We start from the raw sequence: 23,572 nt of genomic DNA, 5'->3' as shown, positions 1-23,572 counted from the left end.
TCTTAAAAAATAAAATTGTTGACAGTTTAGTTCATGGTCTTGCCTGTTGCAGGCCTGATTTGCATCCCCCAGAAACATTAGATATCTGTATAGAAATGGAAAAAAGAGCAACATCTGGAAAGATGTGTATACTTATGCCTATAGTATGGGAAATTTAGGTTCTGGATTTAGAGGCAGTGATGGAAGAGACTCAACTTTGCGGCAATGACAGGGACATGGCTCACAGAGAATGATGACTGGGATATAGTTATACTGGGCAACATCCTGATTAGGAAGGACTGGGTAGAAATGGAGTTGGAGTCTGTGTTCAACTTAATGAATGACTAGAAAAGAGTACCTGGCTAGATCCATGTCAATCTGGATTCAGACCCAGTTATGGAACAGAAACAGTCCTCGTATCCCTGCTAGATGATCTTCACAGAAACCGTGACAAGGGATTTGCCTCGATGTTAGTACTGCTAGATTTCTCAGCAGCTTTTGACATGGTGGATCATGATATCTTGCTAGCACGACTGACAGAAACAGGTATCAGTGGAACAGTACTTGCCTGGTTCATATCCTATCTGTCAGACAGGCAACAATCCATAATGTTTGGCACAACTCATCACCACCATGGACACTGACCTGTGGGGTACAACAAGGATCAATACTGTCACCTATTCTGTTCAATATCTACCTCAAGCCACTAGCTGAGCTGATTCAGTCAATAGACACTCAGTTCTACATCTATTCGGACGATGTACAACTACTCATACCCATTGAACCTGACAGCCTTGAATAAACTGATTACCTGTCAAACATCAATTCAAGAATGGGCTAAACACAACAAACTTTGCCTGAACCCAAGTAAAACCGAGCTTCTCTAGGTCCCTAACACAAGTGGATACATACCTGACTTCAAAATCCCTTTTGGGAAGTATGAACTCCCTCCTCAAATCACAAGTCAGGAACCTTGGAATACAGTTAGATTCAACACTTACTCTGATTCCTCAAATCCAAGCAACCTTCAAGAGCTGCTTCTACTATTTGTGACAGCTACGCTGCCTCTCTCCTTACATCGAGAAGGTAAATCTTATCCCAGTTGTGCATGCCATGGTAACATCAAGACTGGATTACTGCAATGCACTATACAATGGTCTGACTACAAAAGGCCTGCACCAGCTCCAGTTGATTCAGAATGCAGCAGCAAGACTCATAGAAGGTTGCAAGCAACATGACCACATCACACCATTTTTGCAAATACTTCATTGGCTACCAGAACAATACAGGGCTAAATTTAAAACTCTATGTCTGATCTTCAAGACCCTGAAAGGAAATGGCCCTGAGTATCTGAAGAATAGGATGATTCTCCACACACCGCCAAGGACACTAAGGTCCTCCCAAGGACTTTCACTAACCACACCCTCTCCAAAGGACATTACACGATGTGATACCCGCAAGCAAGCCTTCTCCGGAGTAGCCACCACACTCTGGAGTGCATTGCCTGAAAGGCTCGGCTTAACACAAGACTATCTCTACTTCAGGAAGCAGGTGAAAGCTTGGCTCTTCAACCAAGCCTTTAATGGAAAAAGTAACTAACTTGTTAGTCTTACTCACACACACAGTGATTGACTCAGGCTGCACTTACTGCAGCGGGACATGTTTATCCACTCCTACCCTAGCTGAGGTAATATTTAACCATCTCTCTGACCTCATGTGCAACTTTCTTCAAATCAGTCACCTTACTTTCAAATTCTTCCTACTTTCTTACCTCGTCTATTTGTTACAACTTTGCCTTACCCTTCACTACCAATTATAATGTTCTATTGTGTATTGTGTTGACATTGCAAGTAGTATACCATGCCATACTTTGTATTGTTGAATAGTTTTACTGCTGTAAGTGCCTATTGCTCATGTTTGATCTATTCTTACTGTACACCGCCTTGAGTGAATTCCTTCAAAAAGGCGGAAAATAAATCCTAATAATAATAATAATAAAAATCTTTGTAAGATTCTCCTCTTGTTGAAACAGAGGGCACGGGATAAGAGTGCATCTTTGCTAATTAGTTTTGATATGGAGAAAGCATTTGACAGAGTATGGTGGCACTTTTTGTATGCAATGTTAGAGGCGTATGGGTTTCAGGGTCGTTTTGTTTCTGCAATATGGTCTTTGTATTCTGATCCCAGAGCATTTGTATCAGTTAACGACTGGCCCTTGGATTGTTTTCCTATACTGCTAGATACCCACCAGGTCTATCCACTTTCACCCCATCTCTATGTGTTGACGCTGGACCCTTTATTGAGAGACCTCCACGATAGACCTGACATCTGTGGCATTCCAATAGGTTCTGTTTGTTTTAAGGCAGTAGCCTTTGCAGACAATACACATCTTTGTATCTTTCACATCCTAAGTACTCTTGTGACTTTATTAGAACTTTTCCAGGAGTATGGCAACTATGCTAGGCTTAGCTTAAATCTGCATAAATCTGAAGCATTAGCATCGTTGGCACAAATTCATGATCTTTGGGGGAGCCAGTTTCCCCTACTTTCGGCTAATGGTTCATTTAAATGTTCGGGCATTCGAAGCCCAATTGTCCTATCCACTTTATATATGCCATCAACACCTCTCAAGTGCTGGAGGCAAACACACTTGCAATTGGAGAGTTCATAGGGCCTACCACTGTCTCTTTTGGGCAGAATCCACCTTATTTGTATGATCGTATTTCCCCGGTGGCTTTACCTTATGCAGACTCTCCCTCTCAGCCTGAAACGGACAGATTTGGATCGTCTGTATCTGCTCCTTAATCACTTCTGTTGGGAAGGTAGGACGGCGAGGGTACGGTTGTTGTTCTTGTTAGGTAATTGGGCCAGGGGTGGCCTTGGTCTGCCAGATTTCAAATGGTATAATAGAGCTTTTCTCATGTGTCACCTGTGGGACTGGATATCCTTGAAACAGCAGTTCACCCCTCTGCAGTGGGGAAAAAGGCATTTTTGTCCTTTATAACTGTCTCTACCTGCTTCACATTCCACCCGCTCAGCTCTTGGGGTGGTTGCAGCACAACATACTTCTTAAACCTATGCGAGGATGTGTGCCGTGTTCTCATTGGTCTGCTTGTGGGGAATCCGAGGGTAACAGATCAGCTTCCGCTCTGAGGAAATGGAGACTTTGTACCTGGAATGGATAATGCTGCTGTTCTAGATTGGGAACATCAGGGGATAAATAAATTGGAACATGCTTTAGCTGCAGAGGGAGGGATTATTCCTTTTGAAGCCTTACAGCAACAGGTGGTGGTCCACTGGGAACACCGGTTTGCACACTGTCAAGTTAAACATTATGTTGTCTCATTGGAGGAGAGTGTGCTGCATACTAGTATGGGGGTCAAACTGAGGAATTTATTTCATAAAGTATTTCGGCACAGGGTACTTCTGTTTCCAGCTTATATAAAGCACTTCAGCGGGTGATACCAAAGTTGGCTTTTGGAGAATTGAAGGAAAGGGGGCTAAGGATTTGGCCCATGCTGTAGATGGGTGGGATGTCCAAGCTGCAATTAGTGGGATTCCTTGAGAGATCTCGAGTGCCTGGCCTCAGGAATGTTATTTTCGGATCCTTCATAGTGCTTAATTCTCAGAGCTCCAGCTGTCTAAGGTGAGGGTTGGACGCTCATCTCTGCCTTAAATGTGGAGTCACAGTTGGTACTTTAATACATGCCTTTTGGGGTTGTGTGAAAATCCAAGCTTCTTTGGCCGCTGTGGTTCACTTTCTGTTGTTTATTTTTGGTTGTTCTATTCATGGTTCAGTGAAAGTGCTGGTTTTGGATCAACCAGGTACCTTTCACGGAGACTCAAAGGAATGTGTTTTATTGTTCCTTAAGCTTACACTGGTAGCCCAGAAATGTATATTGCAATATTGGATGTCACCTCTGTCCCCATCCTTTTGCTTGCCACCTGGGAGGTGAGGGGTTCCTTTAAGCAGAAGGTTCACTTTCTAAAAGTGTGGGGGGCGCTTATTTTGATGTATTGTCACCTAGGGGCCAGGGTCTTGTATTTAATCACCTGTAAAAATTTTATTTCTAGCACCGAAGTGTGAGCTCTCTCGACGTTAAAGGAGGAGGTTGGGTGGCTTGCTCAGAGTAATATCCAGAGGGGAGGGAGTTGAGTATAGGGGGGTTGGGGGTTGGTTTTGTGATGTTTGGGTGAGGGTAGCTTACAATGTTCAGGGTTTTGGTGTCTTTTGCCTGCTTTATGGATGCATGTTTGTCTAGCTTTGTTAGCAGTCACCATGGTATCAACCTCCTCTTCTATGATGTCTCGTGGTCTCTGGCCACTTAAGAAGCCAGGCAGGTGGAGATGATTACTTTTCCTGGGGTGGGGGGGGGGTTATTACAAAATCACCTTTGGTGAGCAGCATTTCATATCTTGCATTTTTGGCTTAGCAGATCAGTGCTATTTTGGTCTTGCATTTATTTATTTTATTTATTTATGCATTCTTGCATTCCAGTATTATCTAAAAACAAGTTTCAGTTCAATGTGGCTTACAATTTACGTGAAATTACCTTAATATATTACAGTTACAATGTAGAGAACATTGGTGGCTTATGTAGTTAACTAAAGAATTAGTTAAATGCATCTGTTGCATGTTTACAATGTATTTTGTAAGAATGTTGCTTCACCAATAATTGTTTTCACCCTAAAACTGTGTGACTTGAAGACTGACCCCCCACCACCACCACCACCATCCTTGCTGGTTAAAGTGAGTTGATAAATAAGACGTAGTATAATGATTAAATCTGTTCTTACCATACATATCTGTTATGTGTGTGTTAGTACTGTGACCTTAATCAATTCAGCTGAATACAGGCAAGTAATGATGCTAGATATATAGATTGATTATAATATGCAACATAAGAATATAGGAGTATCCATACTGGGGTCAGATCAGTGGTCCATCTAGCCCAGTATCCTGTTTTCCAAACAGTGGCCAAGCCAGGTCACAAGTATTTAGCAGAAACCCAAATCTTGAGAACACTCCATACTACAGATCCCAGGGCAAGCGGTTGACTCCCATGTCTGTCTCAATAGCAGACTATGGACTTTGCCTCCAGGAATTTGTCCAAACCTTTTATAAACCCAGATATACTAACCACTGTTACCACATCCTCCAGCAAAGAATTCCAGAGCTTAACTTTATGTTGCGTGAAAAAAAATATTTCCTGCTATTTTAAAAGTATTTCCATGTAACTTCCTCGAGTGTCCCCTAGTCTTTGTACTTTGGGAACGAGTAAAAAATTGATTTACTTCTACACCACTCAGGATTTTGTAGACCTCAATCATATCTCCCCTCATCTGTCTCTTTTCCAAGCAAGACAAAGGATCTTTGAATTTGGGGCCTGGGTGGAGTGGAGGGATAGGGCAGTTAAGGGGTGAGAAAAGCTGCCTGCCCATTTTGTGTTGGTAAAGATTGAAGCAATTGTTTTGATCTCCTATGTAAAGCTTCCCTTCACTTATTTTCATATATTTTCTAACTAAAATTTTAGTATGGGAAAATATTACCTAATATTAGAGTATTGGTTCTCTTGCCATGGTTTTGCAGGTTTTTATGTATTTGTTGTTCGCTGCTTTAAGAAAAGAAAGCAAAGGTTAACTTTTTTACACAGATATATGTAATAATTTAGGTAGAGAAGCAGAGGGCTGTGTCACAAAATGCCTAGCCACCTGCCTGGGGTTACCCCGCGGCCACTTAGAGGGTTTGTCTCCAGCACAGCTTAGGTCCACCTGCACCTGCCGCTTGTGCTCTACACTATCACCCTCCTCCCACCAACTGGGTCCCAACCGCCTCTGGGTGAGTCTCCCACTCTCAAATTATCCCCAGCGATTTCTATGTTACTGGGGGCCACATTCCCAGTGGTCCCACGGTTCCCAAAATCACTCACAGACGCAACACACAAACCACCAGGATTCTTAGTCTTTCCAGACAAGCAGAGTCAATAAAGTAAAAATGTTTGTCATGAAAAATATCGAACAGTGAACCATAAAACAGATGAAACGAAAACGGCACATAATACCAGGTAACTGAACATGAATCAGTTATAAAACTATCTAAACATTTGTTCACTACCTGAATAGTGCCTGAAGAATATAGGTAATATAACTGTTCACAGGGTCTCAGCAAAGAGATCTTTCTCTCTTTTCTTCCAAACTAAGACTGGAGAAAAATCCATTATTTACTAGATGAATTTGAGCTCCGGGGCCAATCAGAGCCTAAAACAACAAGTTTTAAAAATAGCTGGCCACATCACTGCAGGTTACCTCTTATCTATGTTAACTAAAGAGAGAACAGTCATTTCTCAACAGCTTTAAATATAAACATGCACCACCTGCTGGCCAAACTAGAGAAATACACGTACAAAAAATAACAGTTTTACAGGCTTAAAAATCCACTGTTTTGTCTCAGGCTGATACTGATTTCTGCCAAGAAATTTCTCAGTACTTTTAGTCTAAATTGAAATTGATTGCAGTCAAAAGTGCTAAATATTTTGATCACATGACATGATTTTGTCCACTCCAGTCACTGTAGTGTTTTATTCTTTTGAAAGTTATTCCTTTATTACTTTGGATTTTGCTCTCACATTTTTTAGTATTTACTCAGGGTGAGTTATATCAGGCATATAGTTATAAATATTCAGCTGAGCTGTTGCTATTTCTTTAAAAGAATTTCTAGTTGCTTTATTTGTCCAAGCGATGCCATTGAAAATTCACATGTATCTTTAAATGGATAACTTACTTAGGGGGCATTTTCTGTAACTGGACACCTCCAGTTAGGCCCTCAGAGGGTGTGTAATAGGAGCCTATCTTAGAAAGTAGGCATCTACTAGTGTAACTGGATATTAAGGTGCCTAACATTTAGGCACTTGCACTTAAGGCAGCCATAGACCTGGTGTAAATGCACTTGGCCTAAGTGCAGTAAAGGTGCATAAAACGTACTGTATTTTATGTTATACATGTAAGTGGGAACCATGGCTGTGTTCCACCCATGTTCCGCCCACCTGACAAATATGTGCTATGCAAATTATATAGGTAAATACTAATATTCTAAACATTTATGTGTGTAATGTGTGCGCAAATGTGAGTGACTAAGTTATGGAAATTGCCCTGTTAACCATCTACTGGCCAAGTATTTCTGTTAAAGATAGATGTTTTTTTAGTCCTGGCATGCCCCAACTACCTACCTATTTTTTAAACATGCAACTTTTAGACAATTTAGGGGCCCTTTTACAAAACTGTGGCAATGGCATGCAGAAAATTGGCCGTATTGCCAGGCTAACGCAGGAGCCCAACAGTAGTAGTTCTGGTGTGTGCCGCATGCCATTTCCACAGTTCAAAAATTATCTCTACTTTTTTAGTGCCTGGGGCTTACCTGGTGGTAATTGGGCAGCTTAACTTACCGCACGGCCATTTCCTTTTTTTTTTTTTTTTTTTAACTCCTTTTACCTGCTGCAGTAAAAGGGAGCCTTGGCACGTGGCAGATCCATGCACTGATGCCACCACAGTCCCCCTTTTACCACAGCTTGGTAAAAGGAGCCCTTATTTATGTAGGGATGAACTGTTTGAAACGAATGTCATTTGCCAATAATAATGCACACTCTCAGTAGTGCACATTGTGCACACTGTTTCCTGATAGCGCGCTATACACACCCATCTGCGATGACATCCACATGTGCACACTATTGAGAGTGTTCACTAGGTGTAAGTAGTGTGGACACTTTTAACATTTGTTTCAAACTGGAAAAAAAAAACAGAATAAATCACAAAAGTTTTCTAGCTGCCCATCCCTAGATTTAAACAGCCAAATTTCAAGTGGCTTGGAGTTATTTTAAAAAAAAAAAAAAGAAAAGGGCACGTATGCAGTTGGGCTGTGCAGTTGACCCCATAACACATAAGTGCTTTTCAGGATTGACCAGAATGTCTTTATAGAATAAGCTTATTCCAGTGATGAAGATGTCACAAAACTGACCACTTTCTTTCTCTTTTCATCTGGCATGTTTTTAGGACATGGGATACCCACATCTGTTGACTTCATAGGATGTGATCCTGCACATGTTGTAGCATCCTTCAACACAGGTAGTGCAGTTCTTTATGACTTGGAAACATTACAGTTGTTGACAGTGCTGTCATCCTCCATGGACTCTGGTAAGTGAACGTAGGAAGCAAAGTATGTTTGACCCTGGTACTTTGCATGATATGTCTTGTACACATGTGCCAGATAATTCTCATGGTCTAGTAGAATAAGTGAAAGTAACAGCTTTATAGCGTAGGAGATAGAAATCTGAGAAAGTTTGTAAACCGCCTAGGTATCTTTCTTTTGAACTAATTGATTAAATTAATATACTTAAAATCCACCTTTTCATTCTTTGGCATATACAAAGTGGAGTACTAAGTTGATAAAAATGTAAACTGTTACATAAAAACATGCAAAAATATAAAGCCAAAGTAATTTTTAAAATGTTCACATTAATATAAAAAACATACACTGTGTTAAAAAAAAATAGAAAGCTTGTTTTCTGCATAACTTGTGAAAACGTGACCCATTTCAATAAAATGTGGGTTATATTATCCTGAATAAATTTGCATTAAGACTACGTTCATACCATCCACCTCACCTAAATGACGTCATTTCACTATCTGGTTCTTCAGTTGTGAAGTTTTCTTCAGTGAGAATTGATCAGGCCCTGCCACTTCCTGACTGGCAGTTTCTTGTAATTTCTTCAAAACATATTCTATGCTTACCCTCTTCCACCTCTTTTCTGGAAACTCTTGCATGGTCTATGAGGACCATAACCTTTCTCCAGATACAGATCTATATATATAATTCTCACCTCCAACGTTCTATGAAGCCTCCACAAGAGCTGCATGGTGGTGAAACCCAAATTTCCCCATGCCTGTTTGCTCCGCCCCCACGTCAAATGCGATGACGTTGAGGGCGGAGCAATCACACTCAACCAATCGTATCGCCGCTCATAGCCCTACCTCCCTCCGGAGACCGGTCTCTCATCTCTGTCTTCTTCCTTGGCAGCTCTGTGTGCGTCCACAAAACCTTACAAACCAGGCAACAAGCACTGCAACACCGCCTCTCTCCAGAAGCAAGCCCGGCTCTCACTCTCTTTGTCAAACGTTCATTCCCTCCCGTAAATACAGCAATTCCCAAAGCCAACAACCGGCCCATAGCTGAGGCTTCAAAACTGAAGGAAGGGAAGCGACAGAAACGCTGGCCTGTGAAACAAAAACAATGCCCTCCAGGCCTCTGCTTCTGTGCTTGCGTATTGGACAAAAAAAAAATAATAATAATAACTCTTCTCCTACAACAACGCTGTGCTCTCTCTGGGGAAACAGGTACAATTAGCAACACTTTTCAAGCACATCTTTTTTTCCTACGGAGATGCAAAGCTTTCTTTTTCTTTGTTTTTGTTTTTTACCTATTATGCATACGGGGGAAGGGGGGGGGCTGACACCTGACAGCAGGAGCACCAGAAGGGGGGAGGGGTCCTGCGAATACACAGAGGGAGGAGGGGAGGTTTCTCTCACATACACACAGTGTCTCTCTCACTCTCCACCACACACTCTGTCTCTCACTGTGTCACACTCACACACACAGTGTCTCTCTCACTCTCACACACTCGCACCCACACTCTCTCTCTCTCTAACACACATACACTCGCACATTAACTCTCTCTCACACACACTCTCTCAAACATACACACACCGAGGAAAACCTTGCTAGCGCCCGTTTCATTTCTCTCAGAAACAGGCCTTTTTTCTAGTTTTTAATAAGGATCAGATCCTCCTGACTGAAAACCACAGCAACTGTTTGTTTTAAGCAAAATGGCATCTGCGTGTATCATGAAGATAATCGCTAGGTAGTGGTAATGAGGTGGCTGGTGCGAGTGGCAGAGGCACACCCAGCCTGCCACTATCAAAGCCACTCCCAGAGTAACTGTCAATAAAGATCGCCGTCATAGCGAACTGGGCCTTAAATCCCAACCAACACCAGCTCCTGCCCTTGTACATTAAGATAGATACTTAAATAATGTCCTTTGTCATGAAAGAGTAGTATACCTGCGCATTACAAGGTCTCCAACCCACTGCTGCTGCAATTTCTGATACTCTGTGACATACTGTCTGGTTTCCAACAGACACACACTGCGCTTTATGGGAGTCCCCAAAATCTTAGTGCGCTTTACGGGAGGCGTAATCCTGCCCACGTTCCAAGAGACAAGGCGGATACCACCAGTGGACATACTGCTCAGAGAGCATCGCTAAAAAGTATATTAAATTGAGCCTGGAACCTCACCCAGAAACATAGCAAAGAAGAATAGACGCGCAAGCGGAAAAACAAGCATTCCAAAGAAGGGCCCCAAGGGATTACCACCAAAAATGCAAAATATCCCTGTCCTCCCTTGGGAGTCCATACTCAAACAGCACCCTGACACTAACCCCCCCCTGCTAAAACATGCAATGAGTGCCCCCACACTAATGGTGTAAGGGTTCTCAGGATCACGCTGTTGGCCAGGAGGTCCCTACCCCCCCCCCCCCCATTCAAGCAATTAACAGATCAGGTAAAATCACATCATCAACAAGGAAAATATTCAAAAAGTAAACTGTATAGATTAATACTAGAGCAAATGGGGCACCATCTACAGCAGAGGTATTCCATCACAGAATACCCAACGAGAACCAAGAGCCACTGTGAGCTACCTGACTATGGTGTGTCTTTCATATTTGTGCTGGCAGGCCTCTAGTGAAGATGGGAAAAAGTAAACAAGAGCCAGGGAAAAGTCAGGTAGCCTGCCAAATATCCAGGAGTAAATTCAGAGAACTGATAACTCTTCCAAAGTCTGCTACTCCGGGTCAAGTGGCCTCACTGGGTAAAATGTTAATAAAATCCTGTGCTGGCTGAGTCATGTCAAATATCTTCCATTGACCATCATGGTGCAGTTTCAAAAACTGCAGGATAAAGGAAGAACACGAAGCCTATGCTCATATAAGATATTGCACAACGGAGTGAACCATCACTGCCTTTCCAACAGGGCTGGAGAATAACCCTGGAGGAGTAGGATTGGTACCTTTTCATAAGTCAGCTTCTCCCAATTCTACTTATAGGACCACAGTAAGCTTCACTTTATTTGCATAATTCAAAATTTTTGCTATGATGATGCGGGACCTAGTCTGACCCACTTCTGGCCGGCCCAGATGATGGGCACGTTCTATATGCAGCCATCATACAACAGGAAATGGGTAGACAACCACCATTCCAGCAGCTGTGGTAGTTTTGGCCAGGTCGTTGAGTTTAGTGGCTTGGTCTTTAAGCTGCTCCCACAACGCCACCAGTTCTGTAGTGACAAGGGCTGAGGCGTCTTCAATAGCAGAGCCCGCTGCTCAAGTTCTCTGGTGTGGCGGTTAGTCTCTGATAGCATGGTTTCTACCTGCTGGAGGTGCCCAAACAAGCAATCAAAATGCGATTCCAAAGCGGTCATTACTGCAGCAGTAAGTTGTTTTAATTGGACTTCAGAAAATTCTTGTGGTATGGACCCAGAGGACGCTGCCATCTTGTCCTCAACCCACTGGTCCGCTTCTTGTCCTTCTTTATCATTTTGAGGACATGCTGGGGCCAAGTCTCACCAAAACGTTGTCCATTCAGATGATACGCTTGTAAGCATGTGGATTATAAAATATATTAACCTCTGTATGTATGTGATTAGTTTAAGCGTGGATATTTACATTAGCTTGAGAGTAGGATTAACTGTTCCTGCCTGCTAGGTAGATATTTCTGCTGCTCATGCTAATATTTTATTAAGACACATGGAAGGGCATTTCAAAAGAACATCCAAGTCAGAATTTCGACATCCTGCTCATGTCCAAAAAAAAGTTAATCTCTCAGACATTTTCAAGCAGGAAAAACATTTGGATTTCCTGTTCGAAAATATATGAGAAGGACGTTCTTGTACTGATAACGTCCAAAATATGAACGCTAAAAAAGCAAGCACAAAAACGTCTATCTGGCAGCATTTGTACAAAAATAACCACACACATCCCTGTAGAGCAGCCTAGTGGTCAGTGCAGTGGTCTTTAAACAAGAGGACCCAGGTACAAATCCCACCTTAATTGCTTTATATGTTATGGTGAGCACTCCAGGAACCGATAAAAAGTCACTGTACCTGAAAGTACACCACTACAATAGTTATCTTGCTTGCAGGTGTCTTATACTTTCAAATACAATAGGTATTTCTGTGTTCCATGAGGGCTCACATATTTGTACAGAAATAAGAGTTAAAGTGGGAGTTACACCTGCGTTAAAAAAAAAAAAAAAAACTTTGTGTCATCCTCAGTTGGTATGTCACAAGTAAATACTGTTGCTAAATATTTATATACTTTGCCATACTTTGTATTATTTGACTATTTTTACTGCTATAATTGTCTATTGCTTATGTTTGATTTATTCTTACTGTACACTGCCTTGGGTGAATTACTTTAAAAAAGCTGTAAATAAATCCTAATAAATAAAATAAATAAACAAACAAGAATTTTTCTTTTTTTATAAATTTAGTGCTAGCTGCAAAATATAGACTGAAAACTGTGCACCTTTTGTTCCTTTCCTTCAGGCTGTTAGGGAGAATTTATGACTGTTTTATAGATGTAAAAATATACAGTTTGTTATATCAATATGTTTGCTAAGTTGTGTAATATGCAGTTTAAACAAGCTGTCGTTTATCAGCAGAAGATACAGTCCAACATATTTGATAGATTGCTTTGTGTTAAATGCCCTCTTTTATTTTATTTAATTTGTGTGTATTTATATGACCTCAATATGATATTGTTTCTTTTAGGTTCTCAGTTAACCAGTCACATTAATAGGGTAGTAAGTCATTCCACGCTTCCTGTTACCATCACAGCTCATGAAGACAGACATATCAAATTTTTTGATAATAAAACGGGTAAGAGCCTGAACATGTCACTGAAGGATTTTCACTTTGTATTTGAGCAGTTTTTCTTTTCTGCATCTTTGGTTTGTCTTGATTTGCTTGTGAATACAAAAGACTATGGTGTCCTTTTACTAAGGTGCGCCGAAAAATGGCCTACACTGGTGTAGATGCATATATTGGATGTGGGCAGGGCCATTTTTCAGCATGCCTGGCCAAAAATGGACGTGCGACAAAATGAAAATTGGCGAGCGTCCATTTTGGGCCTGAAACCTTACCACCACCCATTCACTTAACAGTAAGGTCTCACGCAGTAATTGGGTGGTAACTGTCAAAGTGCATACAATCCCTATTACTGCCCAGTTAGCACCGCGTGCTGGAATTTAAAATATACTTTCTAGTTCGCGTATTGGACGCATGTAAAAAATGAAATTACCATTGGGCAGTAGTTCCGAATTGGCGCATGTTATAGGCGCCTATGCGACTTAGTAAAATGGCCCCTATATATTTTCTGTGTTAGATCAGGAAAAGCACATCCAAGGAGGGTAGAATGGTACATCTTTGAACAGTTTTCCATTAATTTTTCAATGTATTGTATTTTGATTAATATGACGACGGTTGTCATGTCCTAAGGATTAATCTGCTGATAGTCTGAGTGTTTTGCTTCTGTGTGCTGGCTGTAGAGTGAAATAAGAAAAGCAAATATAGGGTTTTGTGGTTTGTTTTTTTTTACTAAATTTTAGCTTGAGTTACCTGCAGCAGGGCCCATAGGAATAAAATGGGCCCTGCTGCAGATAACTCAAGCTAAGCTTTAGTAAAAGCCCCCCCCCCCCCCCCCCCCCCCCAGTTTGTACCACTTAATGCTTTAAACTTTAAAACATATTTAGCAAAAGAGAAATTTTCTTCTAGCTGATCTGTCAGGTATAACATGAAAAAAATTTTAAAATGATTGATTATGGGATTTGGATCAGATTGGTGACATCGATAACATTTAGACCGAATCTGTTTTGAAAAAAATATCAGAATCTGTTTCTTTATTTGGATAATGTTAGGCTTCATGCCTATCAAGAGCCCATAATCAATTGCTATGAAGTATAAACTCAAATTGAAATCTAACCTAGTAGTTGATGGTAGAAAAAGACTGACTGACTCATCCAGTCTGTTTAGTAGTCTTTACTGACGGATATCCCAGCTGCTAACTATTGAGTGTAATCACTTGTAAGCTACCTTTTCTTGTTTGGGGAATTTATCATAGTCTTCATTTGTTCTGTACTTAAACTGAATCAAAGATGCCCATTGTAATTGACCATAGGAAGTACCTTACTCTCATTGGCTAACTGTGCCTAGCTCTACATGCAACTTCTCTGAATTCATGCCATTAATGAGGCACTACTGAGAATTATTTAATGTCATCAACAAAGCTGTGCACTCTTCTTATTATGTATACCTCCCTTCAGTAACAAAATAGTAAACTTTCTCATGGTCTTTTGCTTATAAAACTTTAAAACACAATAAAATGAATTTAAAAATCCCCTTAATGTTCATAAATCCTGGGGGCACACAAACTTTGCATATCTTTTCATTGAGTTATTTCCATACATGATGTTTTCCCCTATACTATGAATCTCATTTTATAAAAACCAGTAGCCCTATTTCAAGATCAGGACATTCTGTATGCTGTGGAGCTGTTAATTAAATATTAATATTAAAGGCTCTGGAATGGTCCCATGGCAGCACTAGAATGCAAAAAAAAACCTAAGTTGAGCTGTCCTGCCCTGTGAAAATGGTGCATTGCCACTCTGGGGCAGGAAGATGACCAGTGCTAGAGTGACATTGGGACTTTGTCTCAGAAGAAACTGAAGGTTCTTATTTCCAAAATGCTTTGGGAATAGTTTGTGTGAAAATATTCTTTGTTTAAAGGTTCTTTTTCGCTGTACTGAAATCTTAGAGCTTAAAAATTAGGCAGAACTCTATAATGCATATATTGCAATGATATTAATGACTAAAAAAAGAAAGTATTTAGCTTATGCTCTGAAAATGATTTATTCTGGTTTCCTTTTAGGTAAAATGATCCATTCGATGGTTGCTCATTTAGATGCTGTGACAAGTTTAGCTGTAGACCCTAATGGGATCTACTTGATGTCAGGAAGTAAGTCAATTGTTTTGTTTTTTCCATAGTCCTTAGCATGTTTTTTTTTTTTAATTCTCCGTTGACGAGCAATATGAATCGGCCACATGTGGATGACATCAACTGTTGGCACCAGGACAGAGCAGTATGCACTTACCTGCTCACAATGGCTTTTGTAGTTTATTTATAAACCAGGAGAGTTTAAGCTTGCTGTTAACACCGCACCAAAAGCTCCAAAGAAAGGGAGTTATTGAGCTTTTGGGAAACTAGCCAGGGTTGTATCTTTGGCTTGGAGGTGGAAAAGCATTTTAGTGAAGACTCTTTATGCTGAACTCAGAGCACAGAAAGATTTGACAGAGAAGGTTTCTAGCACAGACCCTCTATACTGAAGTTTGGATGTAAATGTTGAGCATTGAGCACTCGGCACAGACACCAAACCAACTAATTGCCCAGTGTTCTGCCAGAGATATGGGCACAAAGTCAGTGGTGCAAACTTTTTTTTAAATTTAGTATTAATATTTTTTGAATACATCACAAGCAATATGCTTGTTAAAGCAACACAAATAATAACATTCAAAACATGAAGAAATAGTGAAATAACGTCACTCAAAAGAACATTTAACATTCTCCTTAGTCCACAAAGTAAATATAGAGGGGAGGAGTATACATATGAAGAAAACAAATAGAAGAAAAGATGAAATCCTCTAATAGTAGTGAAGCTTAACATGAGATATAGAAAACACCCCCCCTTATCCTTTAATTCCTGAAATCCCAGCATTGATCTTCTTTAGGTCTAGGAAGGTCTTCAGCTGTTCTGGCAAAAAGAAAGCATATTTCACTCTGGCAAAATGGACTAAACGTTTACAAGGATAAGCTAAGAGAAAAGTAGCCCCAAGCTCTTAGTATCCTGTATCATTGCTAAAAACTAGTGTACTTTTATGAGCCTCAGGATTACATTCCCCACAGAACAAATCTGCATTTTGAAAATATAGTGTTAACAAAGCATTTAAGTCTTGTTCAAATAGCAAATGATATCAGTAATGTAGCTCTGATATATCTGACATCGAGTCTTCCAAAATAGCTGAGATATTGTTAACATCAATTTGCTCCAGTCATGGGTCTCACTAGCAAAGAAGCAGAGGGATGACATCTCCAAAGAGTATAGTGACTGAAGTTTGATGAATCACTACTTTTAACATCTGTTTTCTGGTCTTACTAGTCTTCTTGCCTAAAGCCCATTCTCAGAAAACAAGCAGGACATCCCATTCTCATGTATGGGTGACGCCATCTGACAGCCCGGCGTGGAAACGCTGCACAGTGTTCACTATTATAAATGCTTTTGACATCATCTGCTGAGCATGTGTACTGCTGTCATTGCATGGGACCAAGGCAGTATTAATTTTTCCACAAGGCGGAGAAGATGTATTCGTAATTTCTCCTCTCAGTTCATTCCATTTTGGGATTTTTCTTTTTGTGGTAATTTTGCCTTTATTGCCTAATCAGGGCTGTTTTTTTGTTTTTTTTTCTTGTGCCTCTTACGTGGGAGCAGGTTCTCCTACTCTAGCCAGGAAACTCCCATTTTTTCACTATAGCATTGTTTGATTTTACTGCAGCTAGTTTTCCCAACATGTCTCTGAAAACTCCTAGTGATTTAAAAATGTATTCTAGGTACAACAGGACTGTGTCCCTTATGGACACCCATTTAGTGTGTGGGACCTGACCGTAATCCTTGCTGTCATCTGTGTTCACAGTTATCAACAAGAAGCATTAAGAGTAGAGAACAGCATCCCAAAAATACATTTGGTGCAGACAGTTTCAGTCCATTGATTTCAACATCTGAGACATTGGTCCCTATGGCTCCTGGAGCTGCATTGGCATCAAGAAGGTCTCCCTTTGCTTCGACATCGAGTGTTGGCAGTGCCGATTCATATCGGGCGTCTTCCAGTCCCACCTTGAGGACATATAAGGAATGAATGCCGAAGGACACCGATGTTAAGCAAAGAAGCTTTGGTGTCATTCTCCTTCGAAGCATGGTAGCTTCCTCATCGAGCCAAGCCAAAACCAGTACTTGTGAAAGGTGTCTCCATATCAGCTCAGGCCCAGCCTTTACTGATGGTTGACCTAGAGGAGTGGATCTGAGTCATGCTGCAACAGGAGCTGGGGTAGCTTCTTGCCTGATGCAATCTGAGACATCAAGGGCATTGGTGTTGGTCATGATGGAGTCCAAGGCCATACTGGAATCTCATGTGTTGCATGTTTGCCATACTTCAATGCTGGGGCCTTGAAGGGCGTTGTTATTGACACTGGTCAAAACAGTTTTGTTTTCCAGTTCTTCAGGGGAGGAAGCTTCCTCGGAGCATAGGTGGACTCCTGTCCCTCAGCGCTCCTGGCCAGTCTGGACAGCAGCCCAGTAGATCAAGGCAGGCATAGACTCAGGTTTCTGCATGAGAAGACATCTTTGCGTTTGTTTTGGACCTCTGCTGGGAGTCTGATCAGGATCCAGAGATCCTCTCAGATGAGGGGTCCCTTGGTATCCTTTCAGACTCCTCCCCTCCCCATGAAAGAGGAAGGTCTCCCCATGAGGAACTGTTCTGTACTGAGTTTGTGTGGGAGATGGTCAAGTCCATCCCATTGCTGTTGGACTGTTGGATGTCCCTGATGACCTACTGGTAGGAGAGATGCTGAAATTTTTCCAGGCAAGAGGATCCCTTGTAACATCTTGACTGATGGGTTCTCAAAATAGTCTGAACAGGCTATACTCTGTAATTTGAAACAATCTCTCCAAGTTGTCTACTGAGAGCATCAAATTTAACCTCTCAGCACGGGGAATTACTTGCACATGAGCTCTCTTCCCTTCTACATGCCAGTGCTGTCACACTCTTCCCACCTGGAATGCAGGGGAGGGGTTTTACTCCAAGTACTTCCTGTTCCTCAGCTCCAGGCTCTAGTATCTGATACACCTCAAACATGATTTCATCACAATGCCGTATGCATCTTAAGTTCCTTCCTAAGATAATGCATATAATGTGTACAGTACTGTGTATGGCTAACGTTATAGAAATGATTAGTAGTAGTTAATCAGTCAGCTATTCTGCCAACATTCTTCCCAAATCACATGCCTATCCCAGTGAAAGTGCACTGCACACTTTAGACTTCAAGAGAACCTTGGCCTTCTGTCTGGATTGGACTAAAACCCATAGTCAGTTCACCCAGCTTGTTTCTTTTGACCCTAATATGATGGGATTAGCCAACGGTAAACACACTTTATCCAGTTCGCTAACAGATTCTATTTCTTTCACTTAGCACCAAGCTGAGATGACTTTGGAGGGTCACATCACAGCTCACAAAATCAGAGCCATGACTGTGTAAGTAGCCTACATAAGGTCAGCCTCCACAGAAGAGGTCTGCAAAGCTGCGACATGGCCATCCTTCCAGATGTTCACATCTCACTACTGCCTAGAGCATGATTGCCGGCGCAATAATCAGTTTGGTGAAATAGTCCTTCAGCATTTATTTGGGGTCTAGAATCCAACTCTTCTCCCCCCCCCCCCCCCTCCCCCCCGCCACCTCCCTGGGCCCATTTTGTTTCTGTCCCAGGCTGTTCTAAAAAAAAAGATTCTTGGGCCTTTCTTTTTGTAGTCCTCATTGAGTTTTTCCCCCTTTTCATTTTAGTCTGGAAGATAGGGGGTCCGATATGTGAGAATGTGATGACTTGCTTGTCCTTGGAGAAAGCGGTTATTCACCTGTAGCAGGTGTGTTCCGAGGACAGCAGGAAATACTTTCTTAAATACCTGGCCATCCCCTCTGAGTTGTATTCCATCAGCTGTTCTATTAGACTGCCTTGGTACTGCACGAGGACGATAGGTGGGAAGGTGCAGTGGATGTTGCCAAAAGCTTTTACAGTAGTGAATGCTGGGGATGATGTCACCTGTATGTGAGATTGTGTCCTTCTGTCTTTGGAGAGCACCTGCTACAGGTAAGTAACTTCACTTTATTTGTGCTCTAGATTGCAAGAGGGCCCTCAACAATTTATCTAAAACATAGAGATACTAGTAAGAGATTTACACAGCTCTTAACAGCCCATAAACCAAATTGGTTTGGATTGGTTGTAACCAAAAGAACTATATCCAAATGGTTAGTGGACTGCATCTAGTCCACTAGCCAGTGGGCATAAGACAAAGTAAGAGTGAATCAGGATAGGGCTATGTCATATCCATAGCCCATTTTACACAATTTTTCCATACAAGATATCCGTAGAACTGCTGTGTGATCCTGGCTGTACACTTTCATTATTGTCTGGATCAGGCTTCAACAACAGACAGTGGGACAATCAGTATTGAAAAGTTGGGTTGTTGTTTTTTGGTTTTTTTTTTTTGCTTAGCATCAACTCTCAAAACTGCAGAGATCTCAGATTACTTAAAAAATCTGCCAGCCCTAACATGTTCCACCTTCAATAATCCCATTCTGCAGAAAAGATGTTTGGTTCTCCAAGGAGAAACATGAGACCTTTATAAATTTGCCCCCTTAGTTTTAAACCCTCTAGACTCCTTGTACCTGTTTGTAATTTGTTGTAAAGCATTCTAATTTAAACCAGAATTAATGTGTGAATTTGTAATTGCAAGTGCATGGATGAATTAACTGGAAAAGGAGTTTTCTACACTGACTGCTGTTGATTAATTTGAGTGAGATGTACTGATTTGGAGCTAGTTAGATTATCAAAGGACAAAATCTATTCCATTCTGTGAAAAGTGAGGTACTTAGTATTTCAAGCTGAACCTTAATACTTGAAAGTAGCACTTGCCTGTGGATCCTATACTCCCAGTTTCTAGCATAAAGTTGTTTCTATAAATCAGGTTTAGAATAATGATCTTGCAGTACTGACATAAGCAATTGGCCCACACTCAAATTACATGTGTGGTTTCAGTTGATACACCTAGCCCCCGCAGTGGATGTATATCTGCAGATGCGAGCCCTGAATGATGGGGAGTTACCCAGTTGAGCACGAAATGAAATGGACTATGAGGAACTGCAGACAGACCTACAAGTCTGGGCTTCACAATAGCAGGTGAAATTCAATTTGGACAATTACAAAGTGATACATGCTGGGAAAAATAATCCTAACTCTAGGTACACATAGCGAGGGCAATGACTGGGAATGGTTGGACCTATTCTGTAGTGAAAAGTAGACACCTACTTTAATTGCTACATTACTGTTCTGTAAGGAACCTGTGAGCACGGTATTTAGGTGTGATCACTCATGCCCACCAGTGAGCTGGTGTAACTCCAGGCTCCGCTCATTCTGCCTCGCCTCACCCTATGCTTGGAATAAACTTCCTGAGCCCTTACGCCAAGCCCCCTCCCTACCCATCTTCAAATCCTTGCTCAAAGCCCACCTCTTCAATGTTGCTTTCGGCACCTAACCTTTATACCTTTCAGGAAATCTAGACTGCCCCTATTTGACTGACTGTACATTTGTCCTTTAGATTGTAAGCTCCTTTGAGCAGGGACTGTCCTTCTATGTTAAACTGTACAGCGCTGCGTAACCCTAGTAGCGCTTTAGAAATGTCAAGTAGTAGTAGTAGTAGTACTTGGATTTCAACATTGATTTTGACATGGCTCCAAATAGGCACTTATAAATAAACTGAGTATCCTTGATATGGGCTTCGAAAGTGACTGGTTTAGAAATTAAGTGGGAGGTGGGTAATGGTAAGTGGAATTCACTTTTTTCAAAAATGCGTGGGATAAACCTAAAGGAATCCTGTTCAGAAGAAATGGATCCTCAGAAGCTTAGCAGAGATTGGGTGGCAGCGCCGATGGTTAGAAGGTGGGGCTAGTGCTGGGCAGACTTCCACGGTCTGTGCCCTGAAAATGGCAGATACAAATAGTAACATAGTAGATGACGGCAGAGAAAGACCTGCACAGTCCATCCAGTCTACCCAACAAGATAAACTCATATGTGCTACTTCATCAGCAAGATCTTAAATTGAACAGGCAGACCATTTGTCTATTTCAGGATTATTCAGCGTCACTGTCTGCTCAGAGAAGGGCATTCTCTCCTATGTGTTCCAGCTGGATAGACCACAAAAGAAAGTTTCAGCTCCAATATCCTGCAATCTTAAAAATCTACTATGGGGGGTAATGGATCATCCTCAGTAGGCACAGGACTCAGTGGCATACTAAGGGGGGGGCGGTGGGTGCGGGCCGCCCCGGGTGCACGCCGCTGGGGGGGGGGGGGGGTGCCGCGCGCCGGGCAGCTTCGTTGTTTCCATGCTCCCTCTGCCCCGGAACAGGTTACTTTCTGTTCCGGGGCAGAGGGAGCATGGAAACAACGAAGCTGACCGGCGCGCGGCACCCCCCCCCCCCCCCCCTTCCCCCAGTGGCATGCACCGGGGAGGGGGTTCTTTCGCCGGGGTTGGGGGGTGACGAGGGGGTTCGTGCTGCATCGGGGGGGGGGCACTGCACCCAGGGGGGGGGGGCGCATCGGTGACCGCCCCGGGTGTCAGCGCCCCTAGGAACGCCACTGACAGGACTGGCTGAACACCATGCACACTCCGTAACTGAGCCAGAAATATGTGACTGGTAGTTAATTAACACTGAGAAAAAGGCAGTCATGGCGCCATAATTTGAAGCCCATGTCTGGGATTGATGCAGCTTATGCAGTGAGTACTACTCATGCAGAAGTAAATCAGACATCTTGTAATTGCTATATGGATGCATTTAATCAGTACAGTTGCAGGAGGGAGGAAGAACCCCTTGGCATAAAAGGAACTCAGGGATCACTCTCCGTAAAGGAAGCTGGCACAGTTAAGGTGGCAGGATGTGTATAAGGGATAAAAGCAAGGAAGATGGGGAGGGGTTGTTATAATAGGGATTTGATTCCTTGCACTGAGTTTGTGTCTGTCACTGCTATGCTCACTGTTCTAGATGTGGATATTGTTCAGGTTGCTGTTTTGGTATTGGACCGGGGTGGGGGGGGGGGGGGGAGAAGGGGGGGAGACCAAGGGCGAGGCTGGGTGCCCCAGAGCTCCTTCTGGCCACTTGTTCAATCAGTCTTTCATTACTCAAAAGCGGTGGCTGGTCTCCTACAAGTTAGTGTTCTGGAACGTGGGAGGGATCTCCACCCCAATAAATGTACTAAACTTTTGTAGCACCTGTTGGTCTTATATGCTCCCACACCCTTTGAACTGCAGTTTTACTCCACACACTATTGCAGAAACTACTCCCCTACAGTCAAGAAAATCTAATATGGGTAGGAGATGCAAATCTGGTTTTAGACAAGACTTTAGATCGTTCAGACACTCCCAGAAGAGCTGAGGTCCAGAGTCCTGGAGATGGGGTTTACATCAGTTTATTACAGACCTAGATTTAATAGACTCCAGGTGTCTTCACCCCTGGGAACGTGACTATATGCACGTTTCGCAAGCACATGGCACACTGTCTAGATTGGACTACATACTGGTGCAGCATGACCTTTCCCAGAGAATTGCAGCAGCTAAGGTGGGCCTTGGGGATGTCTTGTGTGGGTTGATATTGACTTTTCACAGTCATTTTGTCTGCAGTGTCGCTGGCGCTTCCCAGCATATTTAGCAACGGACCAGGAATTTCAAAAACACTTAAAAGATAGATGGGAATTTTTGTATCTACCATTGGCCAACACAGACTATCCAGGCCTATTTTGGGACACAGCAAAGGCTGTAATGAGAGGGAAAATAATAGCATACACAAGTGCGAGGAAAAAACGTATATCAGCCAGTATTATTCACTTGGAAGGTCAGACACCCTCATAAAAAAAGTATATATGTGAACTCCAACGAACAACAAGGAAGCTTATTATTGCGCTCAAATAGCATTAAACACACTTATCCATGGTCATGCCATGCATTCTTTTCTGTATCATAAATTTAAAATTTTCAAGTATGGCAATAGATCAGGAAAGCTGATGGCATGATTAAGGCCTAGTGGGGTGGGGGGGGGGCTCTCGGGAGATACTGTCTGTGAGGGATGCAGCTGGAGTCATCAGCGGGTCAGTAAAATCCTGCAACTGATCACTGATTATTTCTCATCTTTATATGGGCAAGCAGCTGGGGATGACCACACACAATCCATGCACCAGTTTTTAGAAGCAGCAGCACTGCCTACATTGAAAGCAGATGCAGTAACAGCCCTTAACAGACCTATTCAACCCAAGGAACTGCAACACACTATTAGATCCTTAAAAACATATTCGGCCCCAGGACCAGACAGATTCTCAGGGGGATTCTACAAGGGTCTTCAAGCACAGCTCATGGGACCTTTGCACTCCTATCTTATAGTAGTGGACCAAAGCTCCTTCCCTTTGTACGCTAACATGGCCCTAATCATACTTCTTCCCAAACCACACAAGCCCAAGGACAGGGTTGACTCCTATAGGACCATTTATCTTCTCAGTGTCGACATAAAACTGCTATCCAAGATCATGGCTACAAGTCTAGGTGACATACTTTATGAATTAATA

At 42.2% G+C, this 23,572-nt stretch overlaps 1 protein-coding gene across 3 annotated transcripts in view; it reads left to right on the top strand.

Moving 5' to 3' along the window:
- Positions 1-23,572, top strand: part of STRN3 (striatin 3) — a 309,869-nt gene that overhangs the window by 280,330 nt on the left and 5,967 nt on the right. For all 3 annotated transcript variants that reach the window (XM_030215282.1, XM_030215281.1, XM_030215280.1), the window contains 3 exons: positions 8,026-8,166; positions 12,858-12,965; positions 15,013-15,099. In XM_030215282.1, the coding sequence (XP_030071142.1) occupies positions 8,026-8,166; positions 12,858-12,965; positions 15,013-15,099 (336 nt within the window). The remainder of the gene's footprint in view (positions 1-8,025; positions 8,167-12,857; positions 12,966-15,012; positions 15,100-23,572) is intronic.

Source organism: Microcaecilia unicolor, chromosome 9 (assembly GCF_901765095.1).
Source record: "Microcaecilia unicolor chromosome 9, aMicUni1.1, whole genome shotgun sequence".
Taxonomy (NCBI): domain Eukaryota; kingdom Metazoa; phylum Chordata; class Amphibia; order Gymnophiona; family Siphonopidae; genus Microcaecilia; species Microcaecilia unicolor.
The sequence above is the reverse complement of the archived record's forward strand: the minus strand, read 5'-3'. Positions and strand labels throughout refer to the sequence as shown.